At 39.2% G+C, this 19,888-nt stretch overlaps 1 protein-coding gene across 4 annotated transcripts in view; it reads left to right on the top strand.

Annotated features, from left to right (window-relative positions):
• Window positions 1-19,888, top strand: part of CRYBG3 (crystallin beta-gamma domain containing 3) — a 111,864-nt gene that overhangs the window by 80,332 nt on the left and 11,644 nt on the right. For 3 of the 4 annotated variants that reach the window (XR_014263067.1, XM_082460249.1, XM_082460248.1), the window contains exons 18-19: window positions 13,467-13,606; window positions 16,642-16,765. Coding sequence is in view for 2 of the 4 variants with exons in the window: in XM_082460249.1 (XP_082316375.1) it covers window positions 13,467-13,606; window positions 16,642-16,765 (264 nt within the window). In the remaining 2 variants the exon portion in view is untranslated. The remainder of the gene's footprint in view (window positions 1-13,466; window positions 13,607-16,641; window positions 16,766-19,888) is intronic. The other variant, XR_014263068.1, reaches the window with a different exon arrangement.

Raw genomic sequence — 19,888 nt, 5'->3', positions numbered from 1 at the left:
ATCAGGGTAAGAATAGAGTCTTGGCTGAGGAACAAGAATAAAAATAGAGCCTCGGTCTCTCTTAGTGGCCTTTAGACACCAACTTGGAAAGACTAAGTGGCTACTGATGCTTCCTGTCTATTGGAGGAAAACTGGATTTAAAAAAAAAAAAAAAGAATGTGTTTTGGTCCGTCTCTCCAAGTATTGATAAGGCTGAAAAAGGCATGGGAAAGTAGTCTGCATTTACTGGGAAGGGAACTTTTTAGCAATTTTTAGTGGTCAAACTAGCAGACAGATACTTAGATGCTCCAAATGAATGGTATTACTATTTTTGTTTGAGGAGTTACTTTTCTTCCACATTCATGAAGTCAAAAATAAATAATTAAAATTAGGAGTAAAAATACAGACAGAGAAAAGAAACATCTCTACATAAGTTGAACTGTGCAGCTGCATGTCCCTGGTTTGGTCCTGTGGAATCCAGGCAGTGTAGATAAAGGTGCCTCTTGGAAAGGATTTGAGAGCTAAAGCCTTTTCACTTCAAGAACTGATTAAAGAGTGTATTCAGTTTATGTAAGGAGAGCATATAAGTTTTCTTAATGCCTTTACCAGGTGTGTTTTGAATCTTTGAAAGGTCTTTGTTGAAGCCATGTTTAGGCAGTAGGTTTGGTGGTGAAATGGAAGGAATATGAGGTGAGGTTGGGCATCCCAGTAAAGATCTGCAAACTGGCCAGGAAGCAGCCTCAACAGGTAACATTTCCTTGGTGAAGTCAACCATGCTTCACCCTGGTGGCCCTGAAACCCTGAGTTGATCAGACCTAGGAGATTGATAGGTAAACCAGAAGGCCAACCTGGTCATTTGTAATAGGTGGATTCTAGTGACTAGAATACTTGAGAATTCTGTCCTGGGCATTTTTCTGCCTCTCTGGAAGAACCCAGGAAATGAAATTAGTCATCAGACATTTTAAGATTTGGATAAAATTAGGTAGATGTCTTGAGTAGTTTACCTAGGCTAATATTCCCCACAAAAGAGACTCCCCCACCCCACCTCCCCAGTTGTTTGCATTCTCCAGATTCTGTATCTCCTTTCCTTGGAAAATTCTAGACACACTATCCTGTATCTATCCTGCTTCTCTGATTACTTTCACAGCCCCTGTCCCCCTACTGTGTTCCTGCTTAGGAATTGATACGCCTTTTTCTATAGATTGGTTACTACTACTGCCTATGCCACAATCCAGTGTGATTCTGGATTCATTGTGGGAAATGTTACGTCCAGTTGAGTTAACTTTACATATATATGAGCTAAATTTTTGATTTTTGCTTTTATTAGTTAAAACTGCAGAATTATGAGGGTGTTGCTTGTAGTTGGCATTCCCAGACATGCTGTGACTTTTAGTGCTAAAGTGTCATAATGGTATAATATTGAGGAATCCTAACACTTCATCTTCGTACAAGATCAGTATGTCTTGCAAATGACAGTTTGCTCCAGGCTGAATTCTATCTGTGCAGACATATGTTACATTCTAGAGGTCCATGGATGCATAATTTGCAGTCATTTTACAGTGAAAGGAGCTGCGAGCATAGTTTACAGTTCTGCTTTTCACTAGTGTGACCTTGTACAAATCACCTAGTTTACTTTGACCTCAGTTAACTCATCTGTAAAGAAACTGTTAGAACAGGTATTTTTACATCTTTGACAGCCTCCACTTCAACAGAATAAGTATCCTGGGCATATTCCTAACTGGACATGAAAAGCAATGTGTCCAGTCTTAGGCCTCACATGGTCTGAGGGAATAAGATGGTATGTTAGCTTTCAATAAGGTTATGCCATATAACAGTCCCCAAAACAGTTGGTGAGGGGCTAGAGGTGGGTGGGGAACATTAAGTAAAATGTTTTTTAAGCATTGGTCTAGTAGTGTGTGGGGTAACCTGCTTTTGTTGCATTTCCATGGGAGCAGCAGTCTTCTCACTACTTCTTTAGTGTCTCCATGGTAGCTTGGCATGGAAGTTGGCCTCCTTTGAAGTATAATCCAATCCTGGTAGCTATAAGCAGGCAAAGCAAAAGAAACATTGTAACAAGAGGTTGTAGAAAAAGTTCAAATGAAATTTATGACTGTGATGACATAAATGATCTTAAAAGGTAGAATAAGAATTGGCGAGACAATAATTCATTCTGTGCAAGAGTAATGAATAAGGGAGGGGTACAGCTATAAATAGAAGGTGACTGTAAATCCAGCCACAGATGAAAGGAAGCAATGACTTTATAAAGTGTAGAGGAGTTTGGTTACTATTAAATTTTCAGATGAACTCATATATAGTTAATAGCAGTAACTACTGTGTACATTTTGAACATGAAGGCCAACAAAAACGTACAGTAAACATCGTACTTCCAAGTGAGATATCTGAAGCATTTCCTTTTAAATTCAGGCAGAAGACAATGGTCTCTACTATCACCACTTCTATTCAACATTATTTTGGAGTCCTAGGCACTTTAATAAGATTAAAACCAAAAAAGTTATAAAAGAAGAAACAAAATTGTCAAGAATATCCACAGACAGAAATATTTAAAAGTTGCCAATTACAAGATAAATAACAATTAAAATATAGGATACTTAGAAATAAATCTAACATAATGCAAGTAAGTTTTTTATGAGGAAAATTGTAAAAACTTTCTTGAAGGACATAAAAGATGGAGAGAGATTTTATAGATAAAAAGACTCAATATTGTAAATATTTTAGTCTTCCCCAAATTAATAAAATTTCAGGCAGAATGCTTACAGAATCTTTTGTCTTTTGCAGGGGTGGTGGTAAAACATGATGAGCTCCTTCTAAAATTAATTTGGCAAAGATAGGGGTTCAAAATAGCCAAGATTATTTTTAAGAACAATAGGCAGGATCACTTGTCCTACCAAATATAGATATTGCATTATTCATCAGTAATAATTAAGATAGTGAGTGCAAGGAGAGACCAACAGAAGAGTGGGATAGGAGAGCATAGAAACTGACCTACGTGAATAATGGAATTTGGAAGGTGACAGAAATAGCATTTCAGTGGGGCTATTACGAAAGACGGTTGGCCCTTTACATGGAAAAAGATACCATTTGAATCTTGCTTTATTCCAAACACCAAAAATAAACTCCAGATGGATTAATGGCAACCTAAATGTGAAAAACAAACCTGAATGAAATGTACAGTGCCGGGCATATAGTTAGTAATTACGTAATATCTTTGTAAGGTGACAGATGACAACTCGACTTCACGGTGATTGTTTTGAAATGTATAGAAATATTGAGCCACTATATTGTGCACCAGGAACTAACATGGTGTTGTAGGTCAATTATACTTCAAAAACAAACAGACAAACAGACTCATAGAAAGAGAGGTCAAAAAGAAAAAGAGGTCAGATTTGTGGTTATCGGGGAGTGGGGGGTGGCAGAGGGGGAATTGGATGGCAGTTAGTCAAAAGATACAGACTTCTAGTTATAAGATAAATCAGTACTAAAGATGTAATTTGTAATATGATCAATAGAATTAACACTGCTGTATGTTATATATGAAAGTTGTTAGGAAAGTAAATCCTAAGAGTTCGCATCACAAGGAAAAACAATTTTCTCCAATTTCATTTTGTATCTCTATGAGATGATGAGGGCTCAGTAAACTTACTGTGGTCCTCCTTTCACAGTGTATGTAGGTCAAGTCATTGTGCTGTACACCTTAAACCTGTACAGTGCTGTATGTCAATTATGTCTCAATAACACTGGAAGAAAAAAAACAGAAGAAAATATGGAAAACTATGCTAATGATATTGGAGTAGGATGGATTTAAACGCAAAACATACAAGTCAGTAGTAAAAGGCAAGTGTATGCGTTTCCTGTTGCTGCTGTAACAAGTTACCACAAATTTAATGCTGAAAACAACAGAAATGATCCTACAGTTCTGGAGGTCAGAAGTCTAAAATAGGTCTTACTGGGGTAAAATTACGGGGTCGGCAAGACTGCATACCTTCTGGGAGACACTAGGGGCGAATCTGTTTCTTTACCTTTTCCAGCTTCTAGAGGTCCCCAGCGTTCCTTGGCTCATGGTCCTCTTCCATCTTCAAAGTTTATCACTTCAACTTCTGTTCTCTATCCTCTGTCTCTGACCCTCTTACAAGGACCTATGTGATTATATTAGTTCTATCTGGATAATCCAGACAGATATCCCCATCTCTAGATTCTTAACTCTCAATCACATTTGCAAAGTCCCTTCCACTATATCAGCTAACATATTCATAGGTTCCAGGATTAGGATGTAGACCTCTTTTTGGATGGTGGTGGGGGAACAATAATTATTGAGCCTACCACAGCAAGCCACAGACTGGAGAATATATTTTCAGCCCTTATAAGCTACAAAGGTTTAATGTATAGAATATAAAAAGAACTCTTTCAAATCAATTGAAATTTTAAAAATCAGCAGAGACTATGAATAGCCAATTCATAAATGTGAGAAAATGGCTAAGGACATACAAAGGATGTTAAACCTCACTAGTGATCCAGTAAATGCAAATTATCAATAAAATAGTAATTAGGTAACATTACCTTACTTTAGATACAAACATTGGAAGATCTGACAACACCAAAGTTTAGTTTAGTGGCAGAGAAGTGGGATTATTCATACAAAGCTAGTGGAAGGAGTATCAGTTGCTATGAGGGAAAAATAAGGATGTTTGTTGCAGCATTGATGGATGAAACAAACTACAGTACAGCACAATCATAAAAGGAAATATAATATATTAAGTGAGGTTCATGTGTTACTAAGGATGTTACAGTAAGATATATTTCTGTGAAATTTAAAAACAAAGGATGTATAAAGATTCACAACTTCAGCATAGTGGTTACTTCTAGGGAGGGGGGAAAATTAAAATTCATCTCTACATGTTATGTTTTTACTTGTTTATACAATTTGATATAAATATAGTAAAATTCAAATGTATTACTTCTGGGTGCTGGATACATGATCATCTAGATATTATTTATTCTTTTTGAAATGTATTATAACTTTTTTTTTTAAAGGAAGAAGACCAGTTAGAAAGGTAGGCCTGTGATGAAACTGATTTTCTAAGCCAAGTGAAAGAGGCTTTTATGAGGGGCATTATAGTTCACTGGAGAAGAGTTTAGTTTGAGAGTCTGATAGACCATTCATTGCTTGTTAGCTGAGTGACCCTGGGCATGTTTCTGACCACTCTGTGCCTCAACTTTCTCATCGAATAAAATGAGGATTAAATGAGCCAGTGCATGTGAAGCCTTTAGCACATGAAAACACTCAATAATATTATAATAGCTCATAGACAAGAATTAATATTTGTTGTGCAACATTAAGATTTGATAAGACTGAAAGTATTTATGTGATTTCTTTTAAATGGGCCAAACTTAGAAGATTCTGGATTAGAGTCTCATTCGAGATTTATGAGCCTTCTATTAAATTTTCATCACTGCAGATACCTTTTTGCCAGCACACTGTTTGGTATTTCTCTGGATTGGAATGGTATTTGAGGTGCACATTATGGTTACTTTCCTTGAATTCAGTCTAGTTGTTCTTAGTTTTTTAGCCATGGTTCACTTGGCAAAGATTAGGGTGAAGTGATATTGTTGGGCTGTACAGATATGGCTGTTCTTAGTGGCTGTTTGCTAGATATTTTTAAAATAAAATAACATGTTATATTTAGAGTCTAACCAACTAACATCATCCTGAGGTAATATCAACACCTTTTCCATACAAGCAGTGATTTGAAACTCAGAGAACTATACAGTGCTAATGTACAAGTCTTTATGGTTTTTTGTGGGGGTTTTTTTGTATGTAAATAAATGAACATGTTTATTGCCCAAAGGGAAAGAGCCAGGAAAAAGTGGAAGGTGGAAATGTCAGAGACAGATGATATGGGGCAAAAGAATTCCCCTGGACTTGGTGACTGGAAATACCTGGAAGAGTAAAGATCTGGTTAAGGCAGATAAGGATGTAAAGTGCTGAAAAGCAGTAGAGATGATAGCTAACTTTGTTACTCTGACAGATGAGGCTGCAAAGCCCTTTGGAGATCAGAACGTGAAGGGCTTTGTATACCATGAAAGGAAGTTTTGGACACTTCCTGTTAGAGATCAGAGCTCAAGAGCTTCCTTCCATCTCAGCGTTTGAACTTGTTTAAGTATCCCAGGCACTTGGCAAATTATCTGGCATGCAAGAAAAATTCAGAAATGTTTGCAAAATTGAATAATTTCTTCTTTCTTCTAAGCAATGAGAAGTAAGGCAAAATTTTATCAGATGCTTTGTTTTTAGTATTAATAGTCAATAAATAAACCGTCCAAGTAATTTTCACCTCTGTTCTCACTTCCAGAATGGCCTCTTTTTCTCCAGTAAATGTGGTCTTTGAACGGATGTTCCCTTTCATTATGTTTTTGTCAGAGGTCTCTCTCCCACCCCTGCCAACTCCCCCCTTTTAGTCTAACACAGACTCTAACTAGAGATATTCTGTGTGATTACACAAACCATGCTTCTAGGACCCCAGCATATTTCCATTTCAAACATCTTTTGACTATGTGCTTTCAAGTTATAGTTTATGTACTCCCTGGAGTGAAAGATTGAAGTCTTGGTCTCATGTTGACACTGAGCTCACCAATATAATTCAATATTTGCTTCGTCTTTAAAATTAGGAAAAGACCATTTGACAGACTTCATTCCACCTCAAAGACTTGCTATATGGATAAAAAAATAATGAAAAAATGTATAAAGTACATATATTCTCTTTACCATCTTGCAAACTCATGCAATTGATGATTAGGGAAACTGATTCACCCCCATTGTTAAATACTATTCAAGCTCATATTCGAGTCTGTATAGTTTTAATAAATGTCAAAAATTAGTAGTTAGATTTAAACATTTTATCCAATATATATTGAAGATGTGTTGATATAAATGTAATCCTTCTAGCAGAGTACCTGTACCCAGGTCTCAGAGCTTCAAATTTAGATGGTGGACACACTTGTTAAGTTGATGGGATAGGTAAGAATGGGGTCATAGATATTACCCAGATGAGCAAGATGAAGTCAACTGCTTCAGATAATGTGTCACACATGCCAATCAAAAATATTCTACATGATAAAATTACTTAGAACATTTTAGAACTATAGTGGAAGGGTTAAGAACACAGCCTCTGAGGCCATTCTGTCTAGTTTCAAATGCCAGCTCTTTTATTTACTGTATGTGACCTGTGCCTTCATTCTTCATCTGTAAAGGGGGGATAATAATGGTACCCATGTCAAAGGAAAGTTGCATGGATTAAAGGAGTGAATACAGTTCTACACTTCCTAACATGAATATATTTTGGGATTTGGAATATTTCCCATTTTAAACAGTAATATGGTTCATAGATAGCATATAAGACAATAACTCCAGAGAGGTTCTGGGCAACACCCCATAGTTGAACACATTTCTGTTGCTGTAGCAAAATATAATCATGGCTACACAAGTTGGATAAATATTGTAAATAGTTTTCTACTTATTCAGATCAGATTTTGTTGCCAAATGAATTAGGTTAAAAAAAAAATGGGATATATATATATATGTATATATACACACATGTATATATACACATATATATGTATATATACACACCTATATATACATATATATGTACATACACACATGTATATATACATATATATATCCATCCATCCATCCATCCATTCACAATCCCTTCTATATAGTTTGTGTGTGTGTATGTATATATGATTCCCAGCACATATTGTGTCATGTATGTTAGTTATTACTATTATTGTCATTTAAAATATTATTTTAGTTGATGGAGTGATAAGTTTTCATTTATACAGTTTAAGTATTCTTTTCCTTTCTTAACCACATCCTCCTTTTAGAAGCTGTATCCTCTTTGCATGGCTTAGACTTCACCCAGCAGGAATGTCCTGTTCCTGCTGACACCTAAGAAGAGCCTGTGGCCCCAAATGGTTGGCTGTCTTCTAAGTTAGCATGGACTGAGGCCAAGAGATTTGTAGAGCTCAAACTGTAATTAAGTTCTGGTGGTTTCTATTGTCCTTGGAAAGATCAGATTACTCTGTCATCTTCAGTTTTAAAGACTATTAATAGTTTATATATACTCTTCCTACTTTCATATTTGGAAAATGTATCAGAAAAATTAGATTTTAACATAGTTCTAAAGTGCTCTTTATTTCTGAATGATTGCCTTCCTAATCTTCCTAACCTTTAGGTACATTTATAAATTGAGTACATTTATAAATTTAAGTACAGTTGACCATTGAACAACACAGGGGTTTAGGGGTGCTAACCTCCCCCTCTCCATCCCCTATAGGCAGTGGAAAATCTACATACTGCTATTTCTGCCTCTAAACAAAGGAATTGATAAATGTCTCACCCAAGGGCAGGAAGGTGAAACAATTTGGATAGAATCAGGACTCAAACCCAGTTCTTTTGATTCCATATATTGTGATCTCTAAAGAACACAAACTTTCCCCATCGCTTATTTAATTTAAAGAACTGTAAAATGAAAACACAGATACTAAATTTATTGGAAAAAAATCCACGTTCAAGTGGATCCGCACAGTTCAAACCCATGTTGTTCAAGGATCAACTGTATATTTATAAATTAAGACCATTTAAGTAAAAATAATTTAAATAGAGAAAAGTCAAGTTAAATATATATATCAAACCTCTAAAGAGGGAATGACTTTAAGCTTAGAAACAATAGATGTTCGCAAATGAAAAGTTTGATAGATGGGACCACATGATGATATCTCGTTGTTGTTAATGGAAAGGAGGGAGGTTTGTCCATACCCGTTAGTCATATTTCCTCCTTGGTTAATGCTGTTGGTTTGTGTTCTTTGCCCATTTATGTATTGGGTCTCTTAGAGGATCCTTACTGATTTATGTAAACTCGTAAAAATATCCTCAGTCATTTTCTGCAATTTTTTTCTCAGTCTTCCTGCATCATCATTTTTAAAACAATTTTTGAGATCCCCTCCATCAGATTTTGCATTGTTATCGTAAGATAAATTTCTAGGTATAGAATTGCTAGATTGTCTTTGAAATGGGGAGTGAATTTGATGCAATTTGAGTGATAATGGTAGTCTTTTAAAAAATGCCTTTGAAAGAAATAAAATAAAAAACGCCTTTGTGGACATTCTACCAAAGGAAGATGAAAAATGTACACAGGACCTGTTTTCTTAGAATATCACTTAGCACTTAAATTATATCCTCAAATAAGATTTTAAGTTTTCCCTGTGGAATATGAAACAGTTACCTCATGTCAGCGTTAAATGCCTGTGATGTAAGGTCCACTCTTAGCACAGCAAACTCCTTACTGAGGAGAGAGTTGCTGACGGCTGATCATGAGCCCAGGCCAGGCTCCTTGCCTGTCTGCCCTTCCTCGCTAATTAGTAACTCAACAAGTAGAGGTGAGCTGAAATGCTTTTTCATTAGCTGAAGGGTGAGAATGTTGGGAAAAATCCAGCAATAAAGTCAGGGGCTTATCCGTGGATTTTGACTGTCCATTAATTTTCAGTCACCGGTTTTAGTGGGTAATTTAGAGCCTGCTATTGGCTGCATTTCTAAACTACTGCTGTTCTGGACCCTCCTATAAGGACATTTCTTCTATAAATTGTTGGGATGCTTCCAGTTTTTATTTTGCAGATAGCAGAAGAGAAGCCTGATCTTGTCTGCAGTCACTCAGGAACTCAGTGACTTGAGATGAATTTCCATTCCTGACCCAGTTTATGTTGTTTACTGAAGGAAAAGCAGTGCTCCCGGGCAGCTTTTTTATGCTTAACTTACTGTCTCACTGCACACAGTGACGCTTACCTTCTTTTTTTTTTTTTTTTTTTTAAACTTTGGGTTTATTTATTTATTTATTTATTTTTGGCTGTGTTGGGTCTTCGTTTCTGCACGAGGGCTTTCTCTAATTGCGGCAAGTGGGGGCCACTCTTCATGGCGGTGCGCGGGCCTCTCACTATCGCGGCCTCTCTTTGTTGCGGAGCACAAGCTCCAGACGCGCAGGCTCAGTAATTGTGGCTCACGGGCCTAGTTGCTCCGCGACATGTGGGATCTTCCCAGACCAGGGCTCGAACCCGTGTCCCCTGCATTGGCAGGCAGATTCTCAACCACTGCGCCACCAGGGAAGCCGACGCTTACCTTCTTTTCCAGCATCCTCTAACCCCTCAATCTGCACTATGTGATACCATAGCACTAGCCACATGTAGTTTTTTTAATTAAAATTATAACAAATTCACTTTGGTCACACGAGCCACATTTCAAATGCTCAATGGCCACGTATGGCTAGTAGCTACCATACTGAAGATACAGGTATACAATATTGCTATCACTGCAGAAAGTTCTGTTGGACAGTGTTTCACACCTTCCGTGATCCACAGGCAACCTTTGCCACATAACATAAAGAGAAAATTACAACACGTTTTACCTATTTTAGAAACCTGGAAATTTCTTGGTATCCTTTCTCTGTCTTTCCTTGTATTTCAGAGGAAGCATAGTTCATCCTTTTCAAAGCGATCCTTTTCCTCATGGACTGATTCCAGTCAGGGGTTCTGAACTGATGGGATAGAGGATTGGACCTCCGCCTTCTTCCCTAGAACCACCCCTCTTGTCTTGCGTCATTCAGATTCTTCCCATTATACCGCCACCTTCCACCGTGCCTGCCACGTGGACCAGCTGCCGATTTCCCTCCTCTTTACCAAACTTCTCTAAAAAAATAGCCCGTATGCCCTGTCTACAATCTCTTCCCGCTTATTCCTCAGCCCTTGCAGCCTAGATTCTGCCCCTCATCTCCTGCATGTGGCTCAGTGAGCTCTCTCATTGGTTACCAGCTGCCCCCTGATCACCAAACCCAAGCAGCCTCGTCGCAGTCACCCTCTTCCTCGACATTACAAAAGTATTTGATACTGTGGCCAGCTCTTCCGTATAATTTTCTTTCTCCTTTACTTCTGTGATATGTCCTCTTTTGGCTCCTGTCTCCTAGTTCATTCTTCAGTCACCTCCACAGGCCTGCCTTTCATCACCACCCCCTTCGTTTGTCAGCACAGTTCTGTCCTCCTGTCATTTCCGTTTTCTTACCCATAACTGGCTCCAGTTATTACCCAGATTCTTAGAGTTCCCAAATTATCATCCCTACATTCGATCTTCTCCCTTCTCCCAGATCAGAAGGTCCAGTGTTCTTTGGACATTTCTGTTAGGATTATCCTGCCTCTATCTCAACCTTCAAACCTCCAGTTCTGAATATAAGTTCTTAGCTGCCGGGCATATATCCTCTCCAGATTTTCTTATATATGACAAATTAGTGTTGACTCTTGAACAACATGGGGGTTAGGGGTGCCGACCCTCCGCACAGTTGAAAATAGGCGTGTGCCTTTACTGGTGGCCCTCCATTTCCATGGTTCCACATCCAAGGATTCAACCAACCTCAGACTGTGTAGTATGTATTTATTGAAAAAAATCCCTGTACAAGTGGATCCGTGCACTTCAAACCCTTGTTGTTCACAGGTCGACTGTGTACCATCGTGCCCCCAGCCACACTCTTGCACATGTTTTTTCTCACTTTCTCATTCCATCTGTTTGTCTCACTTGGTCTCTCTCATCACTGTGATAGTTTTTCTGGCCATCCCTTATTCGCCAATCCTAACCTTCCAACCCCCCCCACCCGGCTCCTGTTTTAGGTCTGACTCTTCTTCTTTGGCCTGGAGGATTCTTCCCCTGTACTGATACTTGCATTCTTTCTTTTCTTCACTCATGTTGTTGCCAGATAAGTTTTCTGAAGTCCATTTAAAGAAAAATATATGCAAACACATTTACATGCAAACATAGGCATAATAATTACCAGTTTAAATTTTTGAATAAATATTTCCATGGTTCAAAAATCAAAAAGTACCAAAAGGCATGCAGTGAAAACCTTTGCTCCCACTTGTTCTTTTTATCTTCTCAGATCCTAGTTTCCTGACAGACACATTCACCATGGAGTAGTTTTATATTGATTTTTTTAGAAAAATTTTAATGTGTATAAAGCACATGTTATATATGTGTGTGTGTACATAAATTTTCCCTTCTCTACACAAATGGCAGCATAAGAAATATGCTCTTCTGCACTACTCTTAACTTTGTCTTTGCCACTAAAGAACATATCTTAGAGATCTTTCATAACAATCTCATTCTTTTGTACAGCTGTATGGAATTCCTCCATAATTTACTTAACCCGTGCCCACTTGATGGACGTTTAAGTCATTCTCCATCCTTTGCTATTCCAAACACTGCTGCCAGGAATAATGCTTTGATAAGTCATTTTGCTCTTATGGAAGTATATCTGCAGGTCACTTGTGAGAGCTGGTTGTTGGACTGTTTATTTACTGTTCTCTGAACGTCCACAGTCTCTGCCCCCAGTGCTCTGCTTCTCATGTACCAACTTACACATAGTTCAGCCCCTTCCTACTCCTCTGCCCAAAAGTCTTCAAGGACTCCCTGTTGGCAATAAATCTGTCTCTGCCCTGTCAGTGTAAAAGAGAAGCAGACAACTCAATACACAGTAGCAAACAGCGGGAGCGCTCGGCACTGTTTCTTGTTGGACTCTGTGTTCTAGCTACATAGGTCTACCTGCTGTTTCCCTAACATGGCCCGTGCGTGTCTGTCTCCCATCTTTGCACAGAGTGCCTTCCCTTTATTCTCCATAGGCCTCTCCAGATCCATGGCATCTTTTGAGACTGAGCTCCTACACTACCATGTCTGTGAAGCTTCCTTGATTCCTGCACCCTTCTGCTAAAAAGAGTCTGGGCTTCCCCTGGGTACTTTCATAGGGCATATCCTTCTCTGCCCTGGATTACATTCCAATATCTGTGCAATTCTCCTAGTTTAGCTTCTAGTTAGTAATGCCCCAAACATAAGGATGGTGACTTGTTTTGATTTCTCATCCCCCCAAAGTTGCCTAACATGGTGTCTTGTATATACCAATGAATGAGAAAGAGCAAAGTTGATTCTATTCTTGTCTGACATGAGGGTTGGGGGAATACTTAAGAGCCTAGAGCCAAGAAGTCTTGTATTCTCAGTGACTGCTCCTGTGACCTCCTGGGAAATGAGAGCGCTGTCCCATTCTGTGTTTATTCTATGGCCAGCTAAAAGCATTGGCAGGACCAAAAATGCGGTCTGTATTACAGCACAACCAGACCTTAATATGTAATTGGAACCAGGTCTCCATTTTTATTATGACAGCAAGGCTTCTTTTTTAAAACTTCAATTTTAATTTACAAAAAAATTGAATAAAAATTATTTATGGAATCTAGTCTCACCACTGCCACTTTGACTGTAAGGCCATTAGAGGGTAGAGCAGTAAACTGCATTTGAAACAGTGGATCCAGGGTACCCTACGTTCTAACTGGGATGTCACTGAGGTGTGGCCACTGTGTATGGTGATGTTTTCTCTTTTCTGTGCTGTTAGGTTTTTGAAGAACCCTCCATTAGCCTTTTTGCTCTGGAACATTGTGAGGGGAGAGAGTTACATCTAGAAGAGGCTGTGAACTCTGTTCTGAACAAGGATCTGCACTTCTACACCCAGTCTGTGTGGGTAAAAAGTGGCCTGTAAGTATGGGACAAGGGCTTGGGCTGCTTCAGTCACTCTTGTAGGACAGAGTTGCGCAGTTGCTTTTTATTCCCCCACTGCTGCTGTTACTTGGTCTGATGGTACTCTTACTCCTTCTTTTCTCTCTCCATGTAATAATAGTAGTTTCTCTCAAATAAGAGAAGACAGTGGACTGTGTCCAGTATGTAGTAGCAGGCAGTGGTCTGGGAGAAGAGGCCGCTGGGAGAGAAGGGCTGCCATGTGTTCAGAACATGTGTCCTAGAGAAGGTGGACCAGATGACCGTAACAATCTGAGCCCACTTTCCTTTCAGAAGAAACCTAATTAAACCAGCAACTTTGACTGGTTGAAACCACTGCCTGCTTATGACAAGTGACTAAAACTAATAGGGTTTTTTTGTATTTTGATTTGACATCTTGTTTATTCTAGAGCTGTTTGCTCCAAGGCAGTTATTTTCAGGCTGGATGTCCCGGCTGACCCAGCCCACCTACCAGCGTTGTTGCTGTTCATTCAGGTTGTCAGTCAGGGTGGATCCAGGTCTTGCGGGGCCTGCACTTTTACAATCTGGGGAGATGACTCTAAGAAAAGAAATGAAAAACGATGGGTACATAAATTAGATATGAACTTGCAGATTTATTCAGAACAGAAATGGTAAGTGGCCTGCAAGGGTGGGGCCCTGAAGTCGAAGCTCTAATGCTTCCTAGAAAATCTACATCTCAGGCCGTTTCTGAGAGTGGCTGTCAGCCTGCCCCTCCTCCTGTACCTTTGGTGTTTAGGTACCAAAAGTCATCTGAAAGAACACACATTGCTCTCAATGATTAATGTAAAGATGCCTATTTTTATGTCTTTATGACTTTGAAATTGTGTGATAATCAACTCTCCTTGTTAAACTATCTGGGGATAATGAAAGACAAAGCTGAGACGATAAGTTGATTTGAAAACTGAGTTAACTATTATAATAAGTGGTTTCTGTATCATTCACGTGTACAGCAGTTTAAACTTTCTTCTGCAAAGCATTTCACATGGTTTGATGTTTATTAAACATAAATTGATTTACTCTCTCTAAGCATAATAATCCCTATATTATATTCCAGTATATCATTTACCACTTAACTAACTCTGAACTGAATTCTACATCCCTGTGATATAGGACTTTCACAGCATTTTTTTAAATAATAAATTTATTTATTTTATTTATTTATTTTTGGCTGCGTTTGGGTCTTCATTGTTGTGTGCGGGCTTTTTCTAGTTGTGGCGAGCGGGGGCCAGTCTTCCTCACGGTGCACGTGCTTCTCATTGCGGTGGCTTCTCTTGTTGCGGAGCATGGGCTCTCGGCGTGCAGGCTCAGTGGTTGTGGGATCTTCCTGGACCAGGGATCGAACCCGTGTTCCCTGCATTAGCAGGCGGATTCTTAACCACTGCACCACCAGGGAAGTCCCTCACAGCATTTTTATACATTTCTTTTCTTTACATTTCTAAGTGGAACTGATAGTTATTGACTCACTTCTGGAAATTTCTCACGAGCTTATTTCACTCTTTTGTAGAAAACTGGTGCCATTTTACCTTAACATTCTTATTGCTTCTCTTTAGTTTATTATGTACCTCCTCTCACTGTTCTGGATTCTCTAAAAGAGAATTGGTACATGGAGTAAGGACTAGTGAAGGCTGTCTGAAGGTTTTCCTAGGCTACAGATGGCTCCCAGAATACCACTTAATGCACAGCCAGCTGCCCTCAGTGACAAGTTTTGTTTTGTTCTGTTTAATCCCTGTATTATGCCACATCTCTGATCTGTGGTGGTAATGGGGGCCAAGTTAATGCTTTTCAACTGTGAAATTCATTAGATTAATATATAATGAGGTATAGTTTATTGAACCCTTGCCTAGGTTTTATAACTGAGACATCCCTGCCTGTTTAAAAAGAATCTGCAAAGCTGGAGAGGTGGCTCAGCCTCTCCATGGTCATGCTGTCCTGACTCTGCACCAATCTGATGGTTTAGATTGTGTTGGCAAGAAGGGGTAGAGGGAAGGTCATATGTCTCGTTCATCCATTCGTAATTTGGCCAAGCCTGATCTTGGCTGTGGAGAGCAGGGGGCTTTGTCTGAACCAAGCAAGGCAGCCACCTCGTCTTCATGCATACTTTCTGAAAGCACCATATGCCATGACCTGGAGTCCTGCTGAGAATTTCAGATCCTCTTGGCGGTCCCAGCTTATTCTCCTTAGCTTGATAACCACCTCAAGCAGGGCTCAGCAAACCTTTTCAGTAGGGGCCAGGTGGTCTTTTCAGTTTGTTGGCTATCCTGCCTCTGTCACAAGCATTCAACCTGCCATTGTGGTGCTGAAGCAGCCGAGGCCAATCCGGAAAGGAATGGGCATGGCTGTGTGCCACTGAATGAGTCTCCAGGCTCCAGACACTCACCTTGAGGCCCTGCACACTTTGACACACTTTAACTTGGCCCGATTTGAAGGCCCCTGGGGTCCTGAGAAGTATTTGCAAAGGAGCTAGACCTTGAAGTAAGAGTTCAGACCAGATTTCTGTGGATAGTTTTAAGTAGCCCTTGCTGGGAGTTGTTGTGGAAGGAGGTGTGTCTCCAGAGGTCACTGGAGCTGTCCAGAGAGGCTGTGAAGGACGTGGGACAGTGAGCCTAAGAGTGGAGAGGAAACAGGTGGTTTTTAACTGAGTAATTAGGGAGGAATTATGGTCTATCTCTGAATGTTAAAATGTTAGGGAAAAAACTTGGTATTATCAAAGAAACAAAGAATTCTAAAGCTGGAGGGAACCTTGTTTTGGAGGTAAGAAAACCAGATTCCTGATGAATCTAAATCTTCTAAGCCACAGTCCAGTGGGCTTTCTCCTAGTCCTCCCTGCTTTTTCCGTTAAAATATACAATTACACAATGTTTTTTCTTAAAAACAGTCTACAAACCTGGAGGTTTTAAAGAAGGAACCCTATATGGTATATAGTAAGAGGTATTTTTGTTAAGAGATTGCTTTCTGTTTTAAGCATCCCATTTTTTTTCTTTCCTGTTCTCGTATAGGTGGATAGCTTATGAAGGACCCAATTTCTTAGGAAGACAAATCCTACTCAAGCCTAATGAGATCCCGAATTGGACAGCATTCAGTGGATGGAAAACAATTGGTTCCCTCCGTCCTATGAAACAGGTAAGGAGAAGAGAACCATGCGATCCAAAATAGCTGCTCCATTTGTTAGTAGGAATGTCAAAAACGACAGCATCTGAACTATGGACCATTTAATTTAGTTTGCCATTTATGTTATGGGAGGATCTGATTAGGATGGGGATTTTATAGATTTTAACTAATTCATAAAATTGTACCTAAGGTCAGCACTGGGTTTTAGCTTTGAGTCCAGAGTCTTATTGACCTTGTTGTCTTTTCATGGGAAAATAAGTATCATAAGCTCTGTGGCAAGCAGTGGAAAGAAGAATGAACTCTGAGAGTGCACTAGTTTTACTTCCTAAGTACTTGGCTTTTTCCCCCCACTTACGTAATACTCAGGATGGATCCTGGCAATTTAATTAACATAGTATTTATTGCACACCTACTGCTTGTCAGTCTTCTATTCAAAAGCTTCCCACTGCACTTTGGATATAGTCTAATCTCTTCAACGTGTCCTGTGTGATCTGGCTCCCCCTGGCTTCTCCAGCCTCATCTCTCATCATCTCCCACTCACACGCATGGCTGTCACATACACCAGTGCACAGAGTGTTTTCCCACGCTTAACACAGGCTCTGCCCTCTGTCTAGAAGTTTCTTCCCTCATTCTTTGCCTAGCTAGTTCTTACTTCTCCTTCTAAGTTCATCTGTAGTGTCAGGTCCTCCAGGAAGCCTCTTTCACTCTCTCCCTAAATCCAAATTACATCCTTAAAGACCTGGTTCTTTTTCTACAAGACACTGCCTGCAGTTTGTAATGACATAGTTGTTGTTGGATTGGGCGCTTTCTCACTCTACTACAAGCCCCATGAAGGCAGGGGCTGTGCATATTTTGCTTATTACTCTACCCTGTCACAATGTCTGGCACATTGTAGGAACTCAGGGACTATTTGTTTAATGAAGGAATGAATGTATAAATGGACAAGTGAATGTTTGACATTATGCAGAAAAATTATGGAAGATATATAAGGGTAGACATGATTTTGGCCTTCTTGGAACTTACATTTTTGTTGGGTAAAAAACATGTCCAACTCAAAGCAGTAATATAAACTGCAAAATGGGGAGGGGCCAAGATGGCAGACTAGAAAGACCCTGAGCTCACTTCCTCTCATAAGCACACCAAAATCACAACGATCTGCAGAACAACCATCGATGAAAAAGACTGGAACCTACCAGAAAAGATATTCTATAACTAAAGACATATAGAAGGAACCACAATGAGTAGGAGGGACAGACTTGCAATATATTCAAATCACATACCCCCTGAGTGGGTGACCCAAAACCTGGAGAATAATTATATCGCAGAGGTTCTCCCAAAGGAGTGAGGGTTCTGAGCCCTACGTTGGGCTCACCAGCCTGGGGGTCCTGCACCAGGAAGATGATCCCCCAGAGCATTTGGCTTTGAAGGCCAGTGGGGCTTAATTTCGGGAGCCCCACAGGACGGGGGGAAATAGAGGTGTCACTCTTAAACGGTGCAAACAAAATCTCATACACGATGCCCAGGGCAAAAGCAGTAATTTGATAAGAACCTGGGCCAGACCTACCTGCTGGTCTTGGAGAGCCTCTCAAAGAGGTAGGTGGCAAACGGATCAGTGAGCTGGAAGACAGAGTAGTGGAAATCACTGATGCTAAACAAAAGAAGAAAAGAGAAAAGAAATGAGGACAGTATAAGAGCCCTCTGGTACAACATCAAGCACGCTAATATTTACATTGTAGGGGTCCCAGAAGGATAAGAGCAGGAGAAAGGGCCTGAGAAAATATTTGAGACATCATAGCTGAAAACTTCCCTAACCTGGAGAAAGAAACAGTCACTCTAGTCCAGGAAACACAGAGAGTCCAATACAGGATTAACCCAAAGAGGAACATTCCAAGACACATTGTAATTAAAATGACAAAAATTAAGGATAAAGAGAGAATATTAAAAGCAATGAGGGAAAAGCAACAAATAACATACAAGGGAACTCCCATAAAGCTATCAGCTGATTTTTCAGCAGAAACTCTGCAGGCCAGAAGGAAGTGGCATGATATATTTAAAGTGATGAAAGGGAAAAACCTACAAGCAAGTATACTCCACCCATCAAGGTTCTTGTTCATATTTGATGGCGAAATCAAAATCTCTACAGACAAGCAAAAGCTAAAAGAGTTCAGCACAACCAAACCAGCTTTACAACAAATGTTAGAGGAACTTCTCTAGGCAAAAAAGAAAAGGCCACGACAAGAAACAAGAAAATTATGAAATGAAAAAGCTCACCGGTAAAGGCAAACAAGCAGTAAAGGTAGGAAATCATCCATACACGAAGCTAGTAGGGAGGTTAAAAAGCAAAAGTAAAATCATCTGTATCCACAATAAGCAGTTAAGGGATACACAAAACAATTAGGTGTAAAACATGACATCAAAAACAGTAATCATAAGGGGAGGAGAGTACAAATAGAGGCTCGTTAAAATGCATTTGAGATTAAGAGATCAGCAACTTAAAACAATCATTTATATATATAGACTGCTATATAAATACCTAATGGTAACCATAAACCAAAAATCTACAACAGGTGTACACACAAAAAGGAAAAAGGAATCCAAACATAACACTAAAGATAGTCGTCAAATCACATTAGACGAGAACAAAAGAAGAAAAACGGGGAGAAAAGGGCCTACAAAAACAAATCCAAAACAGTTAACAAAATGGCAGTAAGAACATACATATCGATAATTACCTTAAATATAAACGGACTAAATGCTCCAACCTAAAGACACAGAGTGGCTGAATGGATACAAAAACAAGACCTGTATATATGCTGTCTACAAGAGACTCACTTTAGATCTAGAGACACATACAGACCAAAAGTGAGGGTTTGGAAAAAGGTATTCCATGCAAGTGGAGATCAAAAGAAAGCCAGAGTAGCAATACTTAAATTAGACAAAATAAGACTTTAAAATACTGTTACAAGAGACAAAGGACACTATGTAATGATCAATGACAAAGAAGGACACTATATAATGATCAAGGGATCAATCCAAGAAGATGACATAACAATTGTAAATATATATGCACCCAACATGGGAGCACCTCAATATATGAGGTAAATATTAACAAAAATAAAACGAGAAATTGGGCTT

This window comes from Balaenoptera physalus (assembly GCF_965194825.1).
Source record: "Balaenoptera physalus genome assembly, chromosome: 4".
Taxonomy (NCBI): Eukaryota; Metazoa; Chordata; class Mammalia; order Artiodactyla; family Balaenopteridae; genus Balaenoptera; species Balaenoptera physalus.
This window is presented reverse-complemented; position numbering and strand designations above follow the sequence as displayed.